This window comes from Vicugna pacos, chromosome 2 (genome assembly GCF_048564905.1).
Source record: "Vicugna pacos chromosome 2, VicPac4, whole genome shotgun sequence".
Lineage (NCBI taxonomy): Eukaryota > Metazoa > Chordata > Mammalia > Artiodactyla > Camelidae > Vicugna > Vicugna pacos.
The window spans coordinates 83,385,671-83,407,314 of NC_132988.1; the positions used below are offsets into that span (position 1 = coordinate 83,385,671).

General features: G+C 39.2%; 1 protein-coding gene across 4 annotated transcripts in view; it reads right to left on the minus strand.

Annotated features, from left to right (window-relative positions):
• EXOC1 (exocyst complex component 1) overlaps positions 1 to 7,033 on the minus strand; it is a 45,308-nt gene extending 38,275 nt beyond the window's left edge. For 2 of the 4 annotated variants that reach the window (XM_006198143.4, XM_006198142.4), the window contains exons 1-3: positions 6,874 to 7,033; positions 2,592 to 2,725; positions 1,745 to 1,875 (exon numbers count right to left, since the gene is read on the minus strand). In XM_006198143.4, the coding sequence (XP_006198205.1) occupies positions 1,745 to 1,875; positions 2,592 to 2,715 (255 nt within the window). In that variant the 5' untranslated portion in view covers positions 2,716 to 2,725; positions 6,874 to 7,033. Of the gene's footprint in view, positions 1 to 1,744; positions 1,876 to 2,591; positions 2,726 to 6,700 lie in introns of all 4 variants that reach the window. The other 2 variants (XM_031688150.2, XM_031688141.2) reach the window with 1 other exon arrangement.
• Positions 7,034 to 21,644: the final 14,611 nt, after the last annotated feature.

The window sequence follows — 21,644 nt, forward strand, 5'->3', positions numbered from 1 at the left end:
CCAAAATGCCATAAAAGAGGCTGAGTGCTCCAGTGGCAACACTCACACAAATCAATGTGTGATGCTAAATGGCTGTTAGTTAGGCTACGTATAAAAATTTTATGTTTTATATCCATTTATAGCGTACCCACACCAAGGTGCCTGCATAAAATGAAAAAAAAATCCATTAAGCAAGTCAGCAATGAGGCATCAGCTGTGAAGAAAGCATTCAAATGAGCATTTAGCAATGTGAGTGAATTACACAAGTCAATGGGTTACAAGTGTGAAACTATTGAAGAGAAAAAGGCTTTTTAAGAAAGGCGAGTTTCTAAAAAGCCCTGAAAGTATTTTCTCTTAAATAGAAAATCTCTACTCTTGATCTTTCCCGTGGCAACAGAAATTATTTATTAAACAACTTGTTAAAGTGGTTTTTAAAAAAAATCTCATTTTAATGTTCTTTCCAAATGCATATACACCCACACTTGAAGCACCTGTTGGACCCTGTTTTCCACATCTCACATTTTTGTAAAAATAGGGTGCTCTTTAGGGATAAAGTCAAGACCCAGTTTGCCTAAAATACTTAAAGAAAAGGATCTACACTTGGAATTCTCTATACTTCGAAGAAATCTGAACTCTACAGATGTGCAGGAGTCTCCTAAAGTTGTTTTTGCTTCATTAAAAAATTTTTTTGCATTTGACAAAACTGCCTGTCATTTTGTCCAGCTTTTAGTTCCTCAGAGATTTGTACCGGGGTAAGGATAAAATCAGACTTTTATCAGACTGCTCTACAAAGGCAGTTTCACTTCTCTGTGCCTTTTTAATAAATGTATAAGACATGTAGAGTGAAATCAAAGGGCACCTGTAGTGACAGCACCGTAAGCCTTGCTATCAGCCCCATCAACAGGATAAGCGGATGTGGCACAAAGCACTCCCTAGAGCTCTGGGGGTGCCTCTGGGCTGCAGGGGAAGATCAGGGGCAGCGTCAGAGAGGCTGAAGAGGAGAAGCACCCAATTTAACCCCAGGAACTGTACTTGATTTCTTTTAAAAAAAGGTATTGCTGTGAAAAGCCTTGAACTGTCAGGAATAAAGGTGGTCCTTTATCACAATCATCACATGATGCAACTTTCTTGGAGTTCGAGTGTGACTTAGGTGAAAGGTGGAAGATTATATTCTTACGTCTCATTCTTTAAATTCCTGAAAATAAGGTGTGTAACTCACTATCATTCCTAGTAATTGAGCCACAAGATTCAAACTGTGGCTTCAAAGGGCCAGTGTGGCTGCCTCAGCTGGTGACTCTACATTGATTTGTGAGTCCTACCCAAGGAAGGTTCACTCTGGTTATAGTTATGTGATTTTGAACCGGGTTTTACCAAAACAATGATTTTTGAAAAAACTACTCATACAACACACCACTTTAAAATCCATACTCGTGTATGGATTAATACTAAGGATACCTAACCTAAATACAGAAATGTACAGGGTCAAGGTTATTTCACTCTAGTTTGTGTAGCTTGTGAACAAACATAATCGTAGTTCAAAACAAAGCACAGACAATGAAACAAGCTTAGCTACGTACTTATTTTTAGTAGCCTGAGAGGGAGGAATGGAGAATGGAAGGTTGGACAATACACTTTAGATAATTATTGGTTAGGTGGAGACCCACTGGGTTAAGAACAAGTTTAGATCACCTTAAAAGACATCATACTATGTTATAAAATGAAAGATGCTTTCTGAACAGAGGTCAAAGAACTCAGAAAAACATACTTTAATGGCATCCTTGGCATCTACCACAGCAAGGTCTCGAAGGGTCCAGGCAATCTGCCTTTTGTAGAAATCTCCTTTATCAGATTTCTTGACTTTGACCACCTTCACCTGCACAGGGCGTTCAGTCGTCACTGTTGAATAAAACACACATTTTCATTAGAAACATTATTCATTTACTCATTCTTCATTTATTCATTCACCCATTGCAAATATAGCTGTCAGGTGCCTGTACGTGATACTAAAACTGGAATATTATTTCAAAACAAACGCTATGATTGAGGAATACACAGAATACAATGGAAGAATGTAAATCAGACTATAGAGTGTCAGAGGCAGATTCCTTGAAAAGTAAAACTCTTAAAACTCAACAATAAGAAAAAAATTTGGGCCAAAGTCACAAATGAATACATGCGCTACAATTCAATTTACATAAAGTTCAAAGACGTGCAAATCTAACAATGTATTATTCAAGGTTACAAATAAATGTGATAAAATGATAAAGAAAAGCAAGGAAATACTAAAGTTTTGGATACTAATTACCTCTTAATGAGAGAGGGAGGGGAATGGGATCAGGGCGGGGCATACAGGAGACTTCAGAAGTCATGGTAGTATTCTTATCCTGGGTGATGGGTACACAAGTGTCCACACCTTATACATATATTATAGAAATGCTTTTGTATCTACTCAAGATTTAATTAAAGATAATTGAAAAAGATGAATTTGTTGGCCCAACAGTTTTTCCAATGATAGAGACAATGAGAATATTTTAAGTAACAAGAAAATGTCCCCTGGGGAATAAAAGAACACAAAAAGGCCGAACAAGAACTTTTCTTTACTAAATACTCACCTGTGGCACACAAAAAACAGTTCTTTTTCTTTTTCCCTGCTTTGCAGACATTGACAATACTCAGCAGGCGTTCGTCATTTGGAGTAAAAATGTCTCTTTGTAATGCATGCTTGATTGCTGTCATCTTTACTCAGCTGAAAAAATTCAGAGTATAGATATCAAACCCATTCTTAAAATCGTTCTATCTTACAGTATTCCATTTAAGATTAAAAAATGAAATTACTTATGGCTAATGAGCATAGGATGAATGATGTAATACATTAATACAGATACATCGCAAAAATAAAAAGCTGTATGTTTGGAAGAGAAATAAGAGAACCAGTGTTATTAAACTCTAAAATCTTTGGAAGTGCTCACCAAATATTATAATGTTAAAAAAAAGATTTAAGAAAAAAATTAAAAAACCCATGCTCAATCTTTAAATATGAATTTCCTATATAAGAACTCTCACTAGTTAACAATAAAAAGATAAAAAACCCAATTAAAAACTGAGCAAAGGATCTGAATAGACATTTCTACATGGAAGACTTATAAATGGCCAATAAGCACATGGCAAGATGCCCAACATCATTTGCCACTAGGGAAATGCAAATCAAAAACACAAGATACCTACCACTTTACACCTACTAGGATGGCTAAAGTTAAAAAGGCAAGTGCTGGTAAAGGTGCAGAGAGAAAGGAACACTCGTATTTTGCTGGTGACTGTTAAATGATGCAGCCACTTTGGAAAAGTTTGATGGTTTCTCAAAAACTTAAACATGGAATCATCATATGATCGAGAAATTCCACTCCTAGGTATATATTCAAGAGAAATGAAAACATATGTCCACACAAAAATGTGTACATAAATATTCACAATAGCATGATTCATAATAGCCAAAAAGTTGAAACAACTCAAATGTCCTGAGGAACAGCAAAATGAAATATATCTATACAGTGGAATATTATTTGGCCATAAAAAGGAACAAAGGATTGATACACACTACAACACTGATGAATCCTGAAAACATTACACTAACTGAAAGAAGCCAGTTACAAAGGACCACATGCTTTATGACTTCATTTATATGAAATGTCCACAGTAGACAAATCCATACAGACAGAATCATTTGTGGTTGCCAGGGGCTGGGGGAAGGAAGACTGGGGAGTGACTGCTAACAGGAATGGGTTTTCTTTTTTGGGGTGATGAAAATGTCCTTGCATTAGACAGCAGTGATGACTGTATAAATTTGTGAATATTAAAAAAACCACTGACTTATATACTTGAAAAGGGTGAATTTTCTGGTATATTACTTACATTGCAATAAAGCTGTTATAAGAAAATGGGTTTCCACTTGTCTCCTTTTTCTCACCTAATTCAATGTTTTTTTCCAAATATCAACTTAAGTTAAATATTTCCAAAAAAAATCTCTTTTCAATTTTATTTTTTGAATATACTGTATAGATATTTGTGTGTGTGTGTTTATATATTTTTTTCCAATGCAAGTGAATAGTATTTCATACATGTGAGGTTGCTGAAGAAATTTACTTCTAACACTGTCATATGGAAAATGAAGAAATTATGAGTTTTAAATAAATGACTGAATGAATTTTTATAACACAATGACATTTTTGTAAACTAGGCATCTCCTATATTTTACTCAATCATTAAAACTTTTATCTCTGCTGCAATTCAAAAAAACTGCTTTCCTCACAAAAATCCCATCTTCCCACTTCCATCCCTCTTTCATTTCATCTCAGCCTCTGGTCCTCTGACCTCCCCCTCCTTCTTGTTCTCAGTCCATTTGGCCTCTCCAAGCTTAATTTCTTTTCCACCTTAGCCTGGAAGTAGTGTTCATTTCCCTACACCCACACTAGCCCCTTCAAGGGTATTACTCTGTAGACCAGTTCAGCCTATTCATCGGTCTCCATAAACTGTATTTTCCTCCACTTCTCTTGGGCTACCATATGCCACATAAGAAGGCCTCACATCCATTTTCATTGTCTTCATTACAAATATTTAAATCCAATCAAAGTTAAGCTTTCAATGTTGCTCAGCAATTCTTTAATGTTTCCTTTGATGATTCCTTCTCTACTCCCCATCGGTGTTGCAAATCCTCATTTCTCTCCTTCAGCCCTCAGCTCTACTGTCAGCCTCCTCCACAAACAACTTCACCCTCTACCCTGCAGAGAATACAGAAGCATGAAGTACAAGTGTTTCCACCTGCTTTCTCCCTCATCTCTACATTGTTACCATCTTAATTTCCATTTCACCGGTTGTAAAATGTCCATGTTACCATCTCTTAATAAGTTCTAGGGCCTACACACTTGTGCAAAAAGCTTGAATCTATCCTATGCCCAAGGCACACTGGATACTGGCCAATTTGCTTTTGTCTCTAGGCTTTTATTCATGCAATTTCCTCTTCCTGAAATTCTTTTCTCCTTGGGAAATTCCAACTCATCCTCAAGATCCTGCTAAAATGTCACATCTGCTGTGAAGTAGTCACATACTTAAAAAAGATAATTTCTTTTCTACTTCTCTAAAATTTCCTCTGTACTCTGCTAATACAGCACTTACAAATCATATTGTTCAGCTAGTTGTAGTCTCTCTCCCATTCAAAGTATCTCCTTGCAGGCAAGAACCATATCTCATTCATCTTTGTATTTCTAGAACTTGGCAAAAACATAGTAGGCATTTAATAAATTAACCAAAATGACAGCATCAAAAGACATGAGAACTAAAGCATTCTATTAATTTCCCCTCAAGTTTCTGTTCCCACTGCCAACACACTAACCAGGTTCACATCAACTGTATCTATTTAACATGACGGTATGTAGTTATCTCTTTGCAAGCTTCCGCAATCCTAAAACTCTGAACAATAATTTTAAAACATAGCTTTCATCACAATATGCTCTTACTCAACATTTTCCTAATGTTCCCAAATACAAACCCTCCACTCCCCAAGCCCTCTGTTCATTTTGGTCTTTGAACCTTTGCTTAGGTGCTTTTCTATGCAGGGAATATTACCTATCCAAACCCTAATTACACTCCATGGTTTATATGAAGTTGATTCAATAAAGATCTTAATCCAAATTGATCCCTCTTAATTTCTATGGCAGTTATTGCATTTACTAAACAATCAAGCACCTGCTGTCTAATTGGTTCATGAAACTACAGGTTCCTGGATCTCAAGAACTCTCTTGAAAGAGGGGGCTGCTGCAGGGTGGTGGGGTGGTGGTGTGGAGGCGGTTGTCCTAGCAGTTCTGTGTTTTTTCTTAGCAGGTACTCCCCAAACCTCTTGAGGGCATAAGTTAAATGAATGACTAAATAGTAGCCAGCATCTACCACAGTCCCTCTTTGGTCCAATGCAAGGACTGACTGTATGGTAAGTGGTAAAACAAGAGAGAGGACTGGGCATAGCTCATAAAGGAGTTTGGCATAATGAAATGCACTATGTGACCCTCCATTCGTTCAGCAAATATTGATGCCTACTAAGTACCAGGCACAGTTCTAGGTTACAGTGGTGAATACGACAGGCATGTTCACAAAGACAGGATGATCCACGCTCCAGTGGTACCTGCATTCTAAGGGTGCAGTGATTAACTCTCCACTCTTTACAGTACTTTTTGGTAAGCCAGTGAATAAATCATTAGAGATCCTCCAAAACTGTTTTCCAGGTTTAAGCGCCCAAGTCCGACCACATTCCAGAGGCAGTCAGCCACAATACTCGATGTTGGTTCTTATTTCCTTAAATTTAGCTGTATCATTACAGTGTGTGATAAATAACTTGTCTGTGGGAGTGCCGTGTCAGTGAGTGTTGGCTGGACTTCGTGTGCTATAGAGACATCTTAGCACGCGGAGCACTGTCCTCCAGAAGAGAACACGGTGCAAGGAGACAGGGAAATTCACTTAAGAGATTTACAATAAAATGTGAATTTGAACAAAGAAGGGGAAGGCACTGCCACGCCCCTTCTCCTGGTCTATGCCAGAGTTAACTGATCTAGGCCGGTTTTTACACTGAAATCTGGTTCCTATGGGCGGGACCGGAAAGGGATGTGAAAGGCTTGCCCTCCCAGCCCCCAGGACAGCAAGGGGTTGGGGGGTGCTCCGCCCGGACTCTGCTTCTTACCCAGACAGGCAGGGAAGAGAAGGAGGCGCGACGGCAGAGGCAGCGAGCGGGACCGACCCCGGCCACTGAGCCAGCAGCGGGACCGGGGAGCCGCCTCAGACCTCGGCGTCCACCTGTCCGCTCGTCTGTCCGCCGCCGCCAGGACTACGGGGCAGCCGCGGCTGAAGGCTTACCGCGAGGCCGGACTGAGCCCTGCCGTGCCGAGCCGGGTCCTCCTAGACCGAGACAGCAAAGGGCTAGGGCGGCCACCGCTACTAGGATGCGACCCACAATTGAGCAGCAATCGGGAAGCCGCGGTTCCGCCGCCACTTCCCATATCCGGCCACGTGACAAGCCTCCGCGCCGGAAGTCCGCCGCGTAGAGAAGGAAGGAGACGCCGCTGGCTTGGACGAGGTTGGGGGGGCGGGGCAGGTCTCGCCCGAGGGGCGTGTCAAGGACAGGCAGGGGCGGGGCCTCATCGTACCTAGACTGCCTCCGACCTGGGAGCTCAGTGCTGCATCTTTCTTTACGAGAGTTATTTATTCAGCTATTTTCAGCAACTCATTTAAGGAGAGATCCTGTTAAATGTTTTCTGTTTGCACACGTAAAGCTCGGTTAACTCTAGATCCTTCCTACTTATAGCATGGAGAGTTTAAATGAGGTAAATCAGAATCTCGGCGTTAAGGGGAGGGTGTCCCAGACACTTTTAATATCTTCCGGGAAAGATTCTAATATGCAGCTACGGTCGTGAACCACTGATGTAGTGACGTTGATGTTTTAAAATGTGGCCTGCAGACCAGCTGCTTGGGCATAATCTGGGGGCTCTTTGGAAAATGCAGCCTTTTCAGCTGGGAATCTACCTCTTAACAAGGTGACGCCTATGTACTTTTAAGTTTGAGAAGTACAGATGATGCCAGTGTTGCTGGTTGCAAGGCAATTGATTTATTGAGTACATATTCTTGGCACCTGTTTTATGCCAGACACTTTGATGGAGATGCAGAGGTGATTCAGGCCTGAAGAAGTTCATGATATGGAAGGGCGAAACAAGATGTACATGCAAATGCATATAAAATAAGGCAAAATATGTGACCAAAGAGAGGTACAGGTCCGATAAATGTGCTGGTAATTCAAAGGAGCAATTTCTTTGCTGTGGCTCAACACAGTCCTTTGCAAGGGTTCTTCAGGGACCACTTCATGCAAGCATTTGAGAAACAGTACCACCTTAGTGCCGGCACCGTGTTAGGTGCTGGAGATACAAAGACAGGGATCTCATAAGAAGGGGGCACACTGTCACTGGGGAGACAGAATTAAATAGAAGGATGAATGACAGTCTAGTGTGGTAAACGAAACAACAAAAGTAAAAGAAAGAGATGACGTACTATGGGAATAATTCACTCTGTCAAGATGGATTCACTGAGAAAGGGGAAAATGAGCTGTGCAAAGTATCTTTCAGTGTTTATCTGAAGAAATAATTTGGTGGAAAAAGCAGCAGAAATAGTAGGGACCTGTTTGCCTCTGAGATCAATATACTCTAGTCAATGCTACTTGATATGCTTTTCAGTTTCATTGACTGACTTCCCTTTTAAAAACAGAATTTGACCTAATCTTTTCTTTACAAAGACCTCTTAGGTCCTTCCTGCTCAGTCCCAGAACACTTACTGTGGACAATCTTTATATCACAATTGCCTGTGCTATTTTGTCCTATTATCTTTTTTTTTTTTTCAAACCTGTATGTTTATAGCCCTTTTCAAAGTTGGGAAGTGAGTTGCTTTTCAGAGGCCCGGATTTCTTCCCTGAACTCCAAATTTGTGTATCTATGGCCTCCCCAACATTACCACTTGGATGTCTATTAGGCATCTCAAACTTGTGTGTCTAAAAATTAAATTCTCTCTCCCCTCCCTTCCTGGATTCCCCACAAAGTAGAGGCTAAAACAAAGGCTTATGTGCAGTATTTTATTTGGGGCTTTGATCCCAGGGATCAATAGTGAGAGAAGGGGAGAGGAAGTAAAGTAAGGAAGAGGCAGTATAAGGATGTGTAATTGAGTTGGTCATCACCATGTAAGAATTTTTTCTTGATCCCGTAGGACCTTCTGAGAAGCTTCATGAGATGAGTCTCAGAACTGTCCACTGAAAGCCAGAGTGGAAGAAGCATTTATCTGTCAGCTCCTATCCACCTTTAATCAAAGGGTAATGCCCCTGGCCATTAACTACTCTACACTTTGGAAATGCACAGTTGTGAATGCCAAGCTGACTCCCACATCAGAGAAGTCCTGAGGCAGGAAGTAAGAGGGGAGGTGCAGTCATATTGTCTTTGCCCAAAGTTCATCAAACTCTGTTCAGAACAGGTTGTTGCAGCAGTGGTTGGAATAAGAGGCTGAAAGGATTAGAACTAGTGACAGAAGGCAGACAGGTGGTGTCCGTTTCAGTCCACTCTTTGTACCACTTGGCCCTTTGTTAAGTCTAGTCCTTCACAGAGTCCCCTGCAAGGTGATAGCCGCCCATAATCTCTGCAATGACTAATGTAAGAGAGTTATTGGAATAAGCGAAAATCCCTGCTGCTACACTGATGCCAAGACCATAACTGTTTTCAGTAACTCTCTCCCTCCTCTACTACCCATTCTAACCTCCCTTCACCCCTGGCCAGCACATCAGCTAAACTAGGTTGTTTCCTCAGTGAGGTAACCTGAAACTTCAGCTTTTATTTTCCTTGCTCTGGTTGGGTCACGATTGTGTAATTGCCTGTTCACCTTATTCCTGGATACAGAAGTAGACCCAGTTGAATTCTTTGGATTCCAGATTTATTCCTCTCTATTGTTGCTACTATTTTGTAGCAACAATCCCAGATCCTTTTGCTAATCACAATTGATTACTCCCACCAGAGTAGTAACTCCTCTCTTTGCTGGCTGGTCTACTGCCATGAGAAGCCTAAAGTAATCAAATGAGAGGGAATTTCAAGTTTAATGAAGCATCCTCCACCCTACCCCGGGGGAGCTAATTATTGTAATCTAGCAAAGCCTAAATTTGAGAGGCAGGAAACACAAATTCTGTGCATGAGTCACTGGGAGTGTTGATAAAATGGGCCAATCCTGCTTCCATTCCTGGCTTTCTGGAGCCATGCCTTTAGCTGTTAGGGGCACTCTTTATTGGTTGGTTTTGAGTATTTACCACATCCTGTAGGACAACACTCCCATCCCAGCCCCAGGCAGGCACGTTAGCTGAGCCTATAACAAACCATTCCGCCATTTTTACGTCTGGCTGCTTCTGAGCAATGAGGGATATGGCACTATCAGTGGATTCTATGATCATTTGTATAGTGTCAACTTTTTTTTTTTTGGCTATAAAATATATTCCTTGGTTAAGGTAATGCTGATCAGGAATGCTATAATTCTGGTGATAATGGATGTTGGCAGAGTTGCTTCAGGAAAGAAGGGCAAACCCTGAAGTCTGTAAATACTTGTGCTTCAGGCCACTTCTCTCTATAAAAAAAAAAAAGCGAACAATGAAGACTGCTGCTCCAGGCTCTGCCAACTGGCAAGACTTCCCTTCACCTTTGTTCTCTAAAGCTATCCCTGAGTGCAGCGATGTGCCACAGTGGTCCAGTTTTGCCTATATACCAACAGAATGTGCCAATACATCTGTGAACCAGACTCAGAGTTTTTGTTCTGAGATAGTCATAGGGAACTCCAAGAGGCCGTAGGAGTGAGTTGGGGAAGAGATGTTAGCGCTACAGAAATGCCATAGGAGACTGAGTCACCCATTTGTGTAATTGACTTGTGTCTTCTGCACCTGCTCAGGCTCGGTCCTGTACAATTTACATACTTCAGTAAATTACTGGTATACTCATGCACTTGTGACTTAGTGGATCTGGCAATATCCAGCTCAAGAGAAGGTAGCTCTAGCGTCCCCAGGGGAGAATAGTTCTTTGCCTCAGGCATGGCCTTGCAGAACACTAAGGATCTGTGCTACAACCCTCTTACTGGGGACTTTCCAACAATTTCACACCAGTCTCTTATCCATCATAGATCCCTCCAGCACCATTAGATCGGTGGGAGCAAACGGTCTGAGCATCAGGCAGCTCTCATCACAACACTTCTGGGCAACAGATCCAACTGATAGGTACTTCAGCTTCACAGTAAGTTCATCCGACATCCTTACTTCTGGGAAACGTATTCTGGTGGTTCTTTTGTCTCCCATAATAAATTCATTGTAACAGTCCTGCTCTCCTGAATCTTCTGTTTCCTTTCTCAGTACTCATTGAGAGTTGTTCTAACATCTCATTTAGCATGGGCCATTATTGTATCCAAGCTCTAAGGACACAGTGAGGCTTTGTGTTAGGGCTGACTCCAGGTGTCCTTGCCAAAATACTAAATCCAGAATCACAGGTAAATGGCCCCATGTCATAAATTCTCCCCTAGCCAGCCTTATAACCTGATTCCTCTGGTTTAGCACTCTAAACATTCACTGTCACATGTAATCCCCTGGTTCCTATTGGTTCATGTTAGACAATTTTGCAATTCTTCCTGAGTTCATCTATAGTTCAGTGGTTCTCAACAGGGGTGATTTTTTTGACTCCCAGGGGACATTTGGTTATGTTTGGAGACAATTTTGGTTGTCATTACCAAGAGGATTCTACTAACATCCAGTGAGTAGAGCCGGGGATGCTGCTTAAGAACCTACAACACTTAAGGCAACCCTCCATAACAAAGAATTATCCAGCCCCACATGTCACTAGCGCTGAAACTGAGGAACCCTGGTCTAGTTCTCCGTGGAGCAGGGCTTGTAGTCTCCACATGGATTGTGCTCAAGCTCTGGTTCTGGGCTTGAGGTAATGGGGGTTGGATTAGGTAGGATATTGGGGAAAATAAGGTCATAAATAGGGCACTTGCCTCAAATATATTCTTTGCAGTATTTCCAGACAAGTAGAGGCTGTTTTCCTTTACCAAGAAAAAGGAGACTGCTGGCAAAGAGGATGACAAAAAAATCTGGGGATTTCAGATTATAAGGCATGTACACACAAATGCCCCCATTCTAGATCTTAAGGTTCCATTCTTTTCCGGTCAAGGCTCTAGCTTTGACATGGGTGGTATTTTTAAGGCTGTGCATTTAGACTCCTTTGCAGCTCTGCCACTCTAATGATTCTATACTGGAGCTGATTTTTAGCACAGTCTTCTCAGTGGCTCTTCTGCCTTAGAGGTTTCTGGCTTTCACAGTGTGCCATGACTTGATTGTTGGCTAAACAGAGCCTGCCATTTTCTTTTGTTCAGATCTCCAAAGCAGTTAACAGAAGTCAGCCCACCTGATAATTACCATTGCTTCCATAATGCTCAAGACCCATAGCCGCTATATAATTCAGTGCTTTATTTTCCATCTGCACCTCGTTCTAAGCTACTACAGTGGAGAGCCAGGGGTTATCACCACCTGCGATTTGCCCAGCCAGCGTCCTTATTATCTTATGATCAGTGTTGTAGGATCAGCCTCCAAAATCTGGGACTGCTTCCTGGAGTCACTTTTGATGCCCAGAGTTTCCCTGAAGGGGAACATAAACCTACCCAATTTAATCTTCTAAACAACCTGCATGTAAATAGTAACTGCCATTTACTGAGTGTTTACTATGTGTCAAGTAATGTGCAAATGCTTTATAAGAAATATACCTTCAAAAAAGACTTATGTGCTGGTACTTTATTTGAGAATATGAGTTCAGGGAAAAGAATAAGGGGGTCGGGGAAACAAGATAGAGAAGGCAGAAAAGCCAATAGCTGGATGCATTATTGAGTTGACAAATGCCATGGGCAATTGTTGATTGGTGCTGTGGTACCTTCCGAGAAGCCTTATGAAATGTGTCTCAGAATTCTGTCCTGGAGTGAAGGGCAAAGAGGAAAGCATTTATCCACTGGCTCCTATCTGCCATCAGTCAAGGTTGCACATCATGCTTCTAGTTGCACATGTGCAAGGAGGGCTGGTTCTTGCGGTGTCCCATGGTATAGGTGGGGAGTGAGAGGGGCAAGGTGCTGGAATATTGAGAGAAGCTGGTTGATGCCTGCATAGAATTGGTCACTGCAGCAACACTTGGAATAAGAAAAGAGGTGAGCCTGAAATAATTTAATATGATGCAGGAAAGATTTCCAAGCACTGTTTCTCCTTGAGTTTTCTCCGTTTGAGTTCATGTTCTCTCTCTTTTTTCAGCTGCTAGTCCTTGACTCCTCTCTTTCTCTCACGTTCTAAATCCAATCTTTCAAGAAATCGCATTGGCTCTACCTTTAGAGTAGATCCAGAATCTGATCACCTCTCACCATCTCTGTTACTACTCTCTCCTTGATTATTGCCAATAGCTTGTCCCTCCTGAATTACTGCTTATGTCCCTACAGCTTATTCTTAACACAGCTGCCAGAGGGATCCTTTTAAAAGCATGAACCATATCATGTTACCCTTTGCTCAGAACCCTCCAGTAGCTTCAGAGTGAAAGCCCAGCTTCTTACAATGACCTACGAGACCCGACATAATCTGCTGCTTTCCCCGCCCACCAGGACTTCAGCTTGCTCAAAGGTTACCCCAGTGAGGCCTTCCATGAGAGCACTGTTTAAAATAGTGCCCCAGCCTAGCATCCTTTATTTTCCATTTTGGCTTTGCTTTTCTTCATGGTTCTTATTACATCCTGAAATACTATGGCATTACATCGGATACACATGTATCGCTAACATACATATATATGTTATTTGTTTGTTTATTTGTTCTTTCCTTTTCTCTAGAATGAAGCTTATGAAGACAAGGGCTTCTGTCTGTTTTGTTCACTGATGTGTTCCCAGTTCCTAGAACTCATACCACTTCACTTATGTCCTATGGACTATTCTAAGCACTTTACATGTGTTAACTACTTTAGTCCTATGATGTAGGAATCTTTTTTATCCTTATTTTAAAGATTAGAAAATGGAGGCACAGGTTAATTATTTAGCCCAAAGGTGCATAGTAGGCACATGGTAGTATTTCAGTGAATATTTCTCTACGTTACTATAGTCATCTGCAAAAAGTAGGCTTGGGAAGCAACATAAGATAGTGAAAAATACATGATCGCTGGGGTCATTCAGACCTGGTTTCAAATCTGGTCTTTACTGGTTCAGTGACCCAGGGCAAGTTACTTAACTCTTCTGGGCTTGAGTTTCCTCGTCTGTAAATTCAAAATAATCATTGCCATCTTTTGGGACTGTCCTGCAATTTACGGAGGTATATTTATTATGAAGCATTTGCACATTGCTTGGCACATAGTAAACACTCAATAAATGACAGTTACTATTTACATGCAGGTTGTTTAGAAGATAAAATTGGGTAGGTTTATGTTCTTGAGAAGCAAAATAGTCACAAAGGCCCTGAGATACTACTTCCCTTTCATAGGCAGAAAGCCATGTATGTTAACACATCTCAGGTATGAGACCATCTCATGTTTGGGTAGCATGAAATAAATTTTTTATTGCAAATGCACTCCAAGGGAAAATTCTCTTCTAAATGGCCAAGGGTAGTGAGTATTGATGTTTGAACGATGTTGGCAAAATTACGAAACAATATTGGCTGAAAGGTAATTGTGTCCTCAGAGAATCACTCTTGATGCCTGCACCAAGGAAGCGGAGGTGGGATGCTTGTGGAGACTTGATCTCAGATCACTCAGAGAACCTGTACTCTTTTTGCCCATTTTAGAGGGGGAGTGCAGTATCCCTTTTCCTTAGCTGTCCCTGAGAGAGGAGGGACAGAAGTGTCCTACTGCCTCCAGGACTCTGCCTGACGAAGCACCAACATGTGGGCAGTGCCGCTGGCTTTGAAGACTTTGCTTAGTGAGAAACCTCACAGATCTCACAGACGTGGACTTAGGCGTCACCCACTTTTACTGCAGCCCAACTGTCCCTTAATTTAAGTCTAGTTGATTTCAACTTGACTATGAGGCCAAGAGGGTCTTCATCTGTCTGAAGAAATGATTTGGGTTTATATAATCTCATTTTTTCCTTATTCATAACTTTGAGCATTTTTATTATGTCAGTTACTTTGCTTTTTCTCTTTTCTGTTTCTGAGTATTGTTTTCTTTTTTTTTTTAACATTTTTTATTGATTTATAATCATTTTACAATGTTGTGTCAAATTCCAGTGTTCAGCACAATTTTTCAGTCATTCATGGACATATACACACTCATTGTCACATTTTTTTCTCTGTGAGTTATCATAACATTTTGTGTATATTTCCCTGTGCTATACAGTGTAATCTTGTTTATCTATTCTACAATTTTGGGATTTCAAAACTGAGCATTGTTTTCTTATAACTCAATTATGCACATTCCTGTCTAAGGAAGGAGGAGCAGTTTTTCAGAGATGTCAGACCATTAGTATCAACACAAAGAACACCAAGTAATTTTTTTTTTTTTGGAACAAGGATCACTGTGCTCCATTTCCAGATTCTTTATTTATAAATGGCTTTAACAGAGACAGGATGAGAGGACAGCTTCTCCTGTTAGGCACATTAAGCAATGGGTGTTTGTTCTAGGTTTTATAAGAAACAGATGTAGCTGCCCCAACATGATACTTTCCATTTCTTTGCAGCTTTATAGAAGGAAGTCAGGTAGACACTAACTGAAGATGGTGATCACTATAATTAAATAAATATTAAAACTAGATATTAACTAGATAAAAGATGCACATTTGAACAACATAGGCAAATAATACAGTAAGACATACAAATACTATGAGGAAGGCAAATGTTGGCTTGCAGAATCATACTGCATCTCAAAGTTTTTTTGTGCAGTTGCCTTATTCAATGCACGTGTTTTAGGGTGATATGATAACAAAAGCACAGTGCTATGTTCCCTATTTACATTTGGAGAGATTCTCTCAGAAGTGCAGAGATCATCTCTCACCTAATTCTGAATCTTTTCTCGGAATTGGCCACTATGGACAAAAATACACAACATATTTTGGCTTGAAAGTAGAGGTTAATGACTCTCATTGTGACCTCGTTAATACACTCAGGTTAATCCCTGGACACAGATTTTTCTCTCCTTTGCACTTGGGGAATTCAGGAGTAACATTACTGGCAAGCCTAGACCTGCACTCTAGGAGTGTAAGCAAATCAAGATAAATATAAATGGTTTGACTGTATTCATCTTTATGGAAAATCAAATTTAATGTTGACTGACTGCTTTAAACTTATATCCCTTCTTTGTCCCAAAGAGTTATTAAATTGTTTACCATTTGTATGGATAAAATTTGGTGGGAAGATATATATTTCACATATGCTAAGTTTGTTTAAACAACAGTCAGTAAGTAACTTTCTGGTAAGTAGTACTTAAACTGTACAAAGATAAGATTTTGCTATTGCTATGATTATTTAGTGACAAATAGTGTAGATAATTAATTTTTACTATTAACATATTTTGGCTTGAAAGTAGAGTCAAGGGCTTGAGGGTCAAGTGTTTCCTAGAATTGTGTATAAAATCTGGTACTTATGTAATGAACTTGTTACCTGTTTTTCCATAGAATCGTCAGTCTTTCAGGAAAAATACTTCAACTTGATAGCAAAAAAAGGGATGGTCAAACCATGAAATAGAAAAGCATGACTGTTAAGAGAAACTCAGTAAAAGTGGTCTGCAGAAAACTGTCCAGACTGAAATGGTTATATTAGAATAACATGCAAAAACTTGATATTAGGACTAGCCACCACTAAAAGGTTAGTTTATCTGGAACAAAGAACAAATTTCCATTGCATGGTTGAAATAAAAGATTTGTTTCTGAAACCTATAGACATCTACAAAATTTATTTCATGTTTTCTTGACAGTGAAACAAATGAGGCTCATGAATATTTGCATTGGTTGATAACTACAGTACCAGTATTTCTACTTGGCTTAATATTCTCATCAGTGTTAACTTGGGGGACAGCTTATGATTTTGATGTTGTCTGATTATTCGTTTAAGCATAAGAAAAATTTGAAAGCTCAGTGGCTTTTTCATTTTCTTTACATTATCAATAATTTTCCCCCCAATTTAAAACATTGTGGCAAAATACGTATAACATAAGCTTTGCTATCATATCTATTTTTTTTTAATTTTTAAATTTTTGGGGGGTGGGGGAGGTAATTAGGTTTGTTTACTTATTTATTCTTAGGAGAATTACTGGGGATTGAACCCAGGACCTCATACATGCTAAGCATGCACTCTACCACTTGAGCTATACCTTCCCCCTATCTTAACTATTTTTAAGTGTATAGTTCAGTGGTATTAAGTACATTCATATTGTTACACAGCCATCACCACCCTCCATCTCCATGACTCCTCATCTTGTAAAACTGAAATTCATTAAACAGTAACTGCTCATTCCCGCTCTTCCAGTCCCTGGCAATCACCATTCTACTTGTGGTGATGTTTTCTTTAAATAGGACTTTTTGAGGTAAAGAATTAGATGATTAAAAAAATTATAGAATATTATAAAAAATTAATTTTTAAGTACCCATACAGTATCTGAGCCCATCCCAGCTCAGTTCAGCCAAGCCCAGCCTGGATTCGCCCTATTCCAATGAACCTCAAGATGCATAAGCAACACAACATTGTAAAATGATTATAAATCAATAAAAAATGTTACATTGTTAAAAAAATGTAAAAAAAAAGATGCATAAGCAAGAGCTAAATGCTTGTTGTTTATAAGCCACTCAGACATAGAGTTGTTGTTGTACTGTATTATTGTGAAAATAGCTAGCTGATACAAAGAGATGCTCAGAATGTAGTCAAGTGAAACTGTGGACAATTGCTAGAGTGTGTGCTGGTAGATTGGTACTCTCTCTGAGTGCAGATGAGACTTTATGAAGGAGGGAGCTCTCCCCAACCATTCCAGAACTCGACTGGGTGGCCTGAAATTGTAGATTTCGCCTGTAAATTGTCTTCTAAATTAATTGTTGTCGATGATAGGAATGATTCTCCTTTAGATGGGATCCTCTAGTGTGGTGCACGACCTGAAGGCCTGTGTGGGTGATTCTGCTAGTCTTGGCAACTAGGCACTAGGAGTTTCAAATTGCTGGCAGTAGCTTAGCTAAAAGAGGAGTAAAATTAAAAATATACGAGGAAAGAGTGTAGAGAATTAAAGACACTTTGGCTTGCAGAGGAATTAAACTTAAAAAGAATAGGGGAGAAAACAGAATACAGAGAACCAAAGGTAGAGAGAGGAAAAAAAATAATACTAAGGTGATCTGATTTTCAGTAAGTAAATAAAAATTCAAGTTTCCTTTATAAGGATTACATGTCAAGAAAATAAATACACATAATTTGAGTGCCTCCACTGTATAATACAAATATGAATGAGATACTATCTTTCTTCTCTCTTTAAAGACATCATTCCAATATGGGACATGATCACTTTCATAGACCACAATCTGAGCTTTTTACCTTAGAAGCAAACACATGAGCTATATGGATAGGTTTTTTATTAGTTGGAGAGGGTAATGCAAGACTTGGAGTAGGATGTGTGAGATTTTTCTAGCATATCATCACTTGAACTGCCTGCTTTGAGAAAAAAGGTATTTTTACTTGTCCCAATTAGAGGGCATTTCCCATTTTCAGAACAAGAAAACCAGTGGTGACTTGGTTTCGCACTTGGAAGTGAGATGCAACCAATTCATTTTCCCACAAATTGTCTGTCTCTTCATCGTTTAGGTACTTGATAGAAATTAACTCAAATAGGTCTTAACTTTTTAAAATTTAATCTTATGGAGCAGTTGCAAAGGTAGTACAGAGAGCTCCCCCCCCAACTCATTGCCCAGCTTCCCCCAGTGCTAACATTTTGCATACCCATAGCCCAATTATCCAGAACTAAGAAATTAACTTTAGGATAATATCACTAACTAAATCATAGATCTTATTGAGATTTCTTCAGTTTTTCTACCAATATCCTTTTTCTATTGTGGGATCCAATCCAGGATCTCACACTGCATTTAGTTGTCAAGTCTCCTTAAGTGTCCTCCAATCTGTTCCTCATAATTATGAATAGAATTGTGTCCCCCTTCCCATACTCCTCACTGTCCCAAATTCATTATTTTGAAGTCCTAACCCCCAGTGTCTCAGAATGTGACCTTACATGGAGATAGGATCTTCATAGAAGCAACCAAATTAAAATGAGGTCATTACAGTGGGCTCTAATCCAACATGACTTGTCCTCATAAAAAGAGGAAATCTGGACTCAGATACATGCCCAGAGGGAAGACAATGTAAAGGCACCAGGAGAAGATGGCCATCTACAAGCCAAGGAGAGATGCCTGGGCAGATTCTTTCCTCAAAGCTCTGGCCAGATAATTGAAAAACTCAATTAAGGCAGGAAATCATACAAAATATACACAACTTAAAGGTTTTTTTTTTCTTTCCTTGCCTTCCCTTTGCCTGGCTCAGAAAGCTGATCTTAACTTTATTTTATAATTTTTTTCATTTTAATTTACTTTATTATAATTATTTTTTCTTTTTACCTTTGACCCTTTTCACCCATTTCTCCCATCTCCCCAACACCCCACCACTGACAACCACCAGTCTGTTCTCTGTATCTATGAGCTTTTCTCTTACTTTCTTTTTTTTAAGATTTCACATATAAGAGAGATCATACAGTATTTGTCTTCCACTGTCTAACTTATTTCATTGGCGTTATGCCCTTGAGATCCATCTATTTTGTAGCAAATGGCAAGGTTTCATTCTTTTTTATGGCTGAATAATACTCGTGTGTGTGTGTGTGTTTGTGTGTGTGACATTTTCTTTATCCATTTATCTATTGATGGACACTTAGGTTGTTTCCATATCTTGACTATTTTAAACAATGCTGCTGTGAACATGGGAATGCAGATATCTTTTTGAGTAAGTGTTTTCGTTTTCTTTGGATAAATACCCAGAAGTGGAATTGCTGGATCATATGTTAGCTCTATTTTTAGTTTTTTGAGAAACTTCCATACTGTTTTCCATAGTGGCTGCACCAATTTAAATTCCCACCAACAGTGCATGCAGGTTCCCTTTTTTCCACATCCTCCCCATACTTGCTATTTCTTGTCTTTTTGGTAATAGCCATTCTAACTGGTGTGAGGTGATAGCTCATTGTGGTTTTGGCTTGCATTTCTCTTGATGATTAATGATATTGAGCATCTTTTTATGTACCCATTGGCCATCTGTATGTCTTTTATGGAAAAATGTCTATTCAGATCTTTTGCCCATTTTAAAATCAGATTGTATATTTTCTTGCTATTGAATTGTATGAGTTCTTCATGTATTTTGGATATCATCCCTAATCAGATATATGATTTGCAAATATTTTCTACCATTGAGTAGGTTGCCTTTTCATTTTGTTATGGCAGCCATTTTGTTTTGTTTGAAGCATCCTAACTTACAGAATGTCCCCCAATTTGGATTTGTCCGGTGTTTTCTCATGGTTAGACAAAGGTTATGTATTTGGGGGAAGAACAGTACAGAGGTGAGGTGCCTTTCTCAGTGCATCGTATCATATCTCGACATTGGTATGTCCCATTACTACTGGTAATATTTACCTCGATCCCTGTTTAAGGGATTGTCTATCAGATGTCTGCCGCTATAATGTTACTATTTTCCCCTCTTTTAGTCAACAACTATTTTAGGAGAAACACTTTGAGGCTATGAAAATATTCTATTTCTCCTTAAACTTTCACTCATTAATTTTAGTATTCATTTATTGATCTCATCTGCAGCAATTACTACTATGGTGCTATGGTGCTTTGATGGTGATTTTCTATTTTCCTCATTTTTTTTTCTACATTTACTAGTTTTCCTCATTCCTTCTACTTTTATTATTTGAAACTATACCATAAGGAAGAATTTTTCTTTCTTCCCTCATTCATTTTTTTGTTAGTATGGGCTCAGGTATTTACTTTGTTCTTTGAGTGATGTTCCAGTACTTCCTTATTTGTTTTGTTGCTCAAATTGTTCCAGCACTAGCCATTGACAACTATTTCAAATTGTTTCCTGTGTCTTTTTGCTCTCTCTCTCTCTTTTTTTTTTTTAAGCACTTCCTTATCCTCTGGCACCTAGATATTCTGGCTTACCTAGTATTTTCCTTGCCCCAGCCATTCTCAAGTAACTCTGCGTCCTTTTATAAGAGAACGGTATTTCAAAATGATCTTTAGCTTTTGTTTCAGAATGGTAGATGTTAACAGTTTTAAATGTTTTACTATGAAAAATTTAAAACATACCCAAAAGTAGAGAGACTGGTATAATAAACTCCCATGGATTCTTCATCTAGTTTCAATAATGGTTACACCAATCCTATTTTAAATTGTTCTCCATTTTTCATTCCTGCAGGATTTGACAATAAATCCTCACTTCATGCTGTATCACCAGTAAATATCCTAGTATCTAACTGTCTTATCTAATTTATAAAGACTTTTATAAAACATACCCATCACAACCTTATGACACTTAACAAAATTAGTGATTATTCCTTAATATCTAATATTCTCCAAATTCAACTTTCCCTTATGGTTTCAAAACAGTCTTTTTTACACTTGGTATATTCAAATCAGGGTCTAAACCATGTTCACATGTTGTATTTGGATGTTATCTTTCTTAAGTCTCTTTTATCTTAAGGAATAAGATAATAAACAGTTTTTCTATCCACCCTCCCCTTTCCCCACCACACACACATACTTTAAATAATTGATTTGTAGAGAAATGGAGTCATTGGTGCTGTAGAATTTCATTCTTCATTTGGTTGTCATTTAGCTTATTCCTTCATTCCCCATATTTCCTAAAACTCAGTAACTAAACCTAGGAGACTGATTAGATTCACATTCATTTTTCAGGTTAGTCTCCTTCATTGGTGGTGTATGTACATCTTACCACATCACATAATGAGCACGTAGGGCTGGCTGACCCATTTTTAGTGATACTAAGATTACTTACTGGGTTTGGGTGGAGTCAGCCTGCTCCTTCCATTATAAAGTTC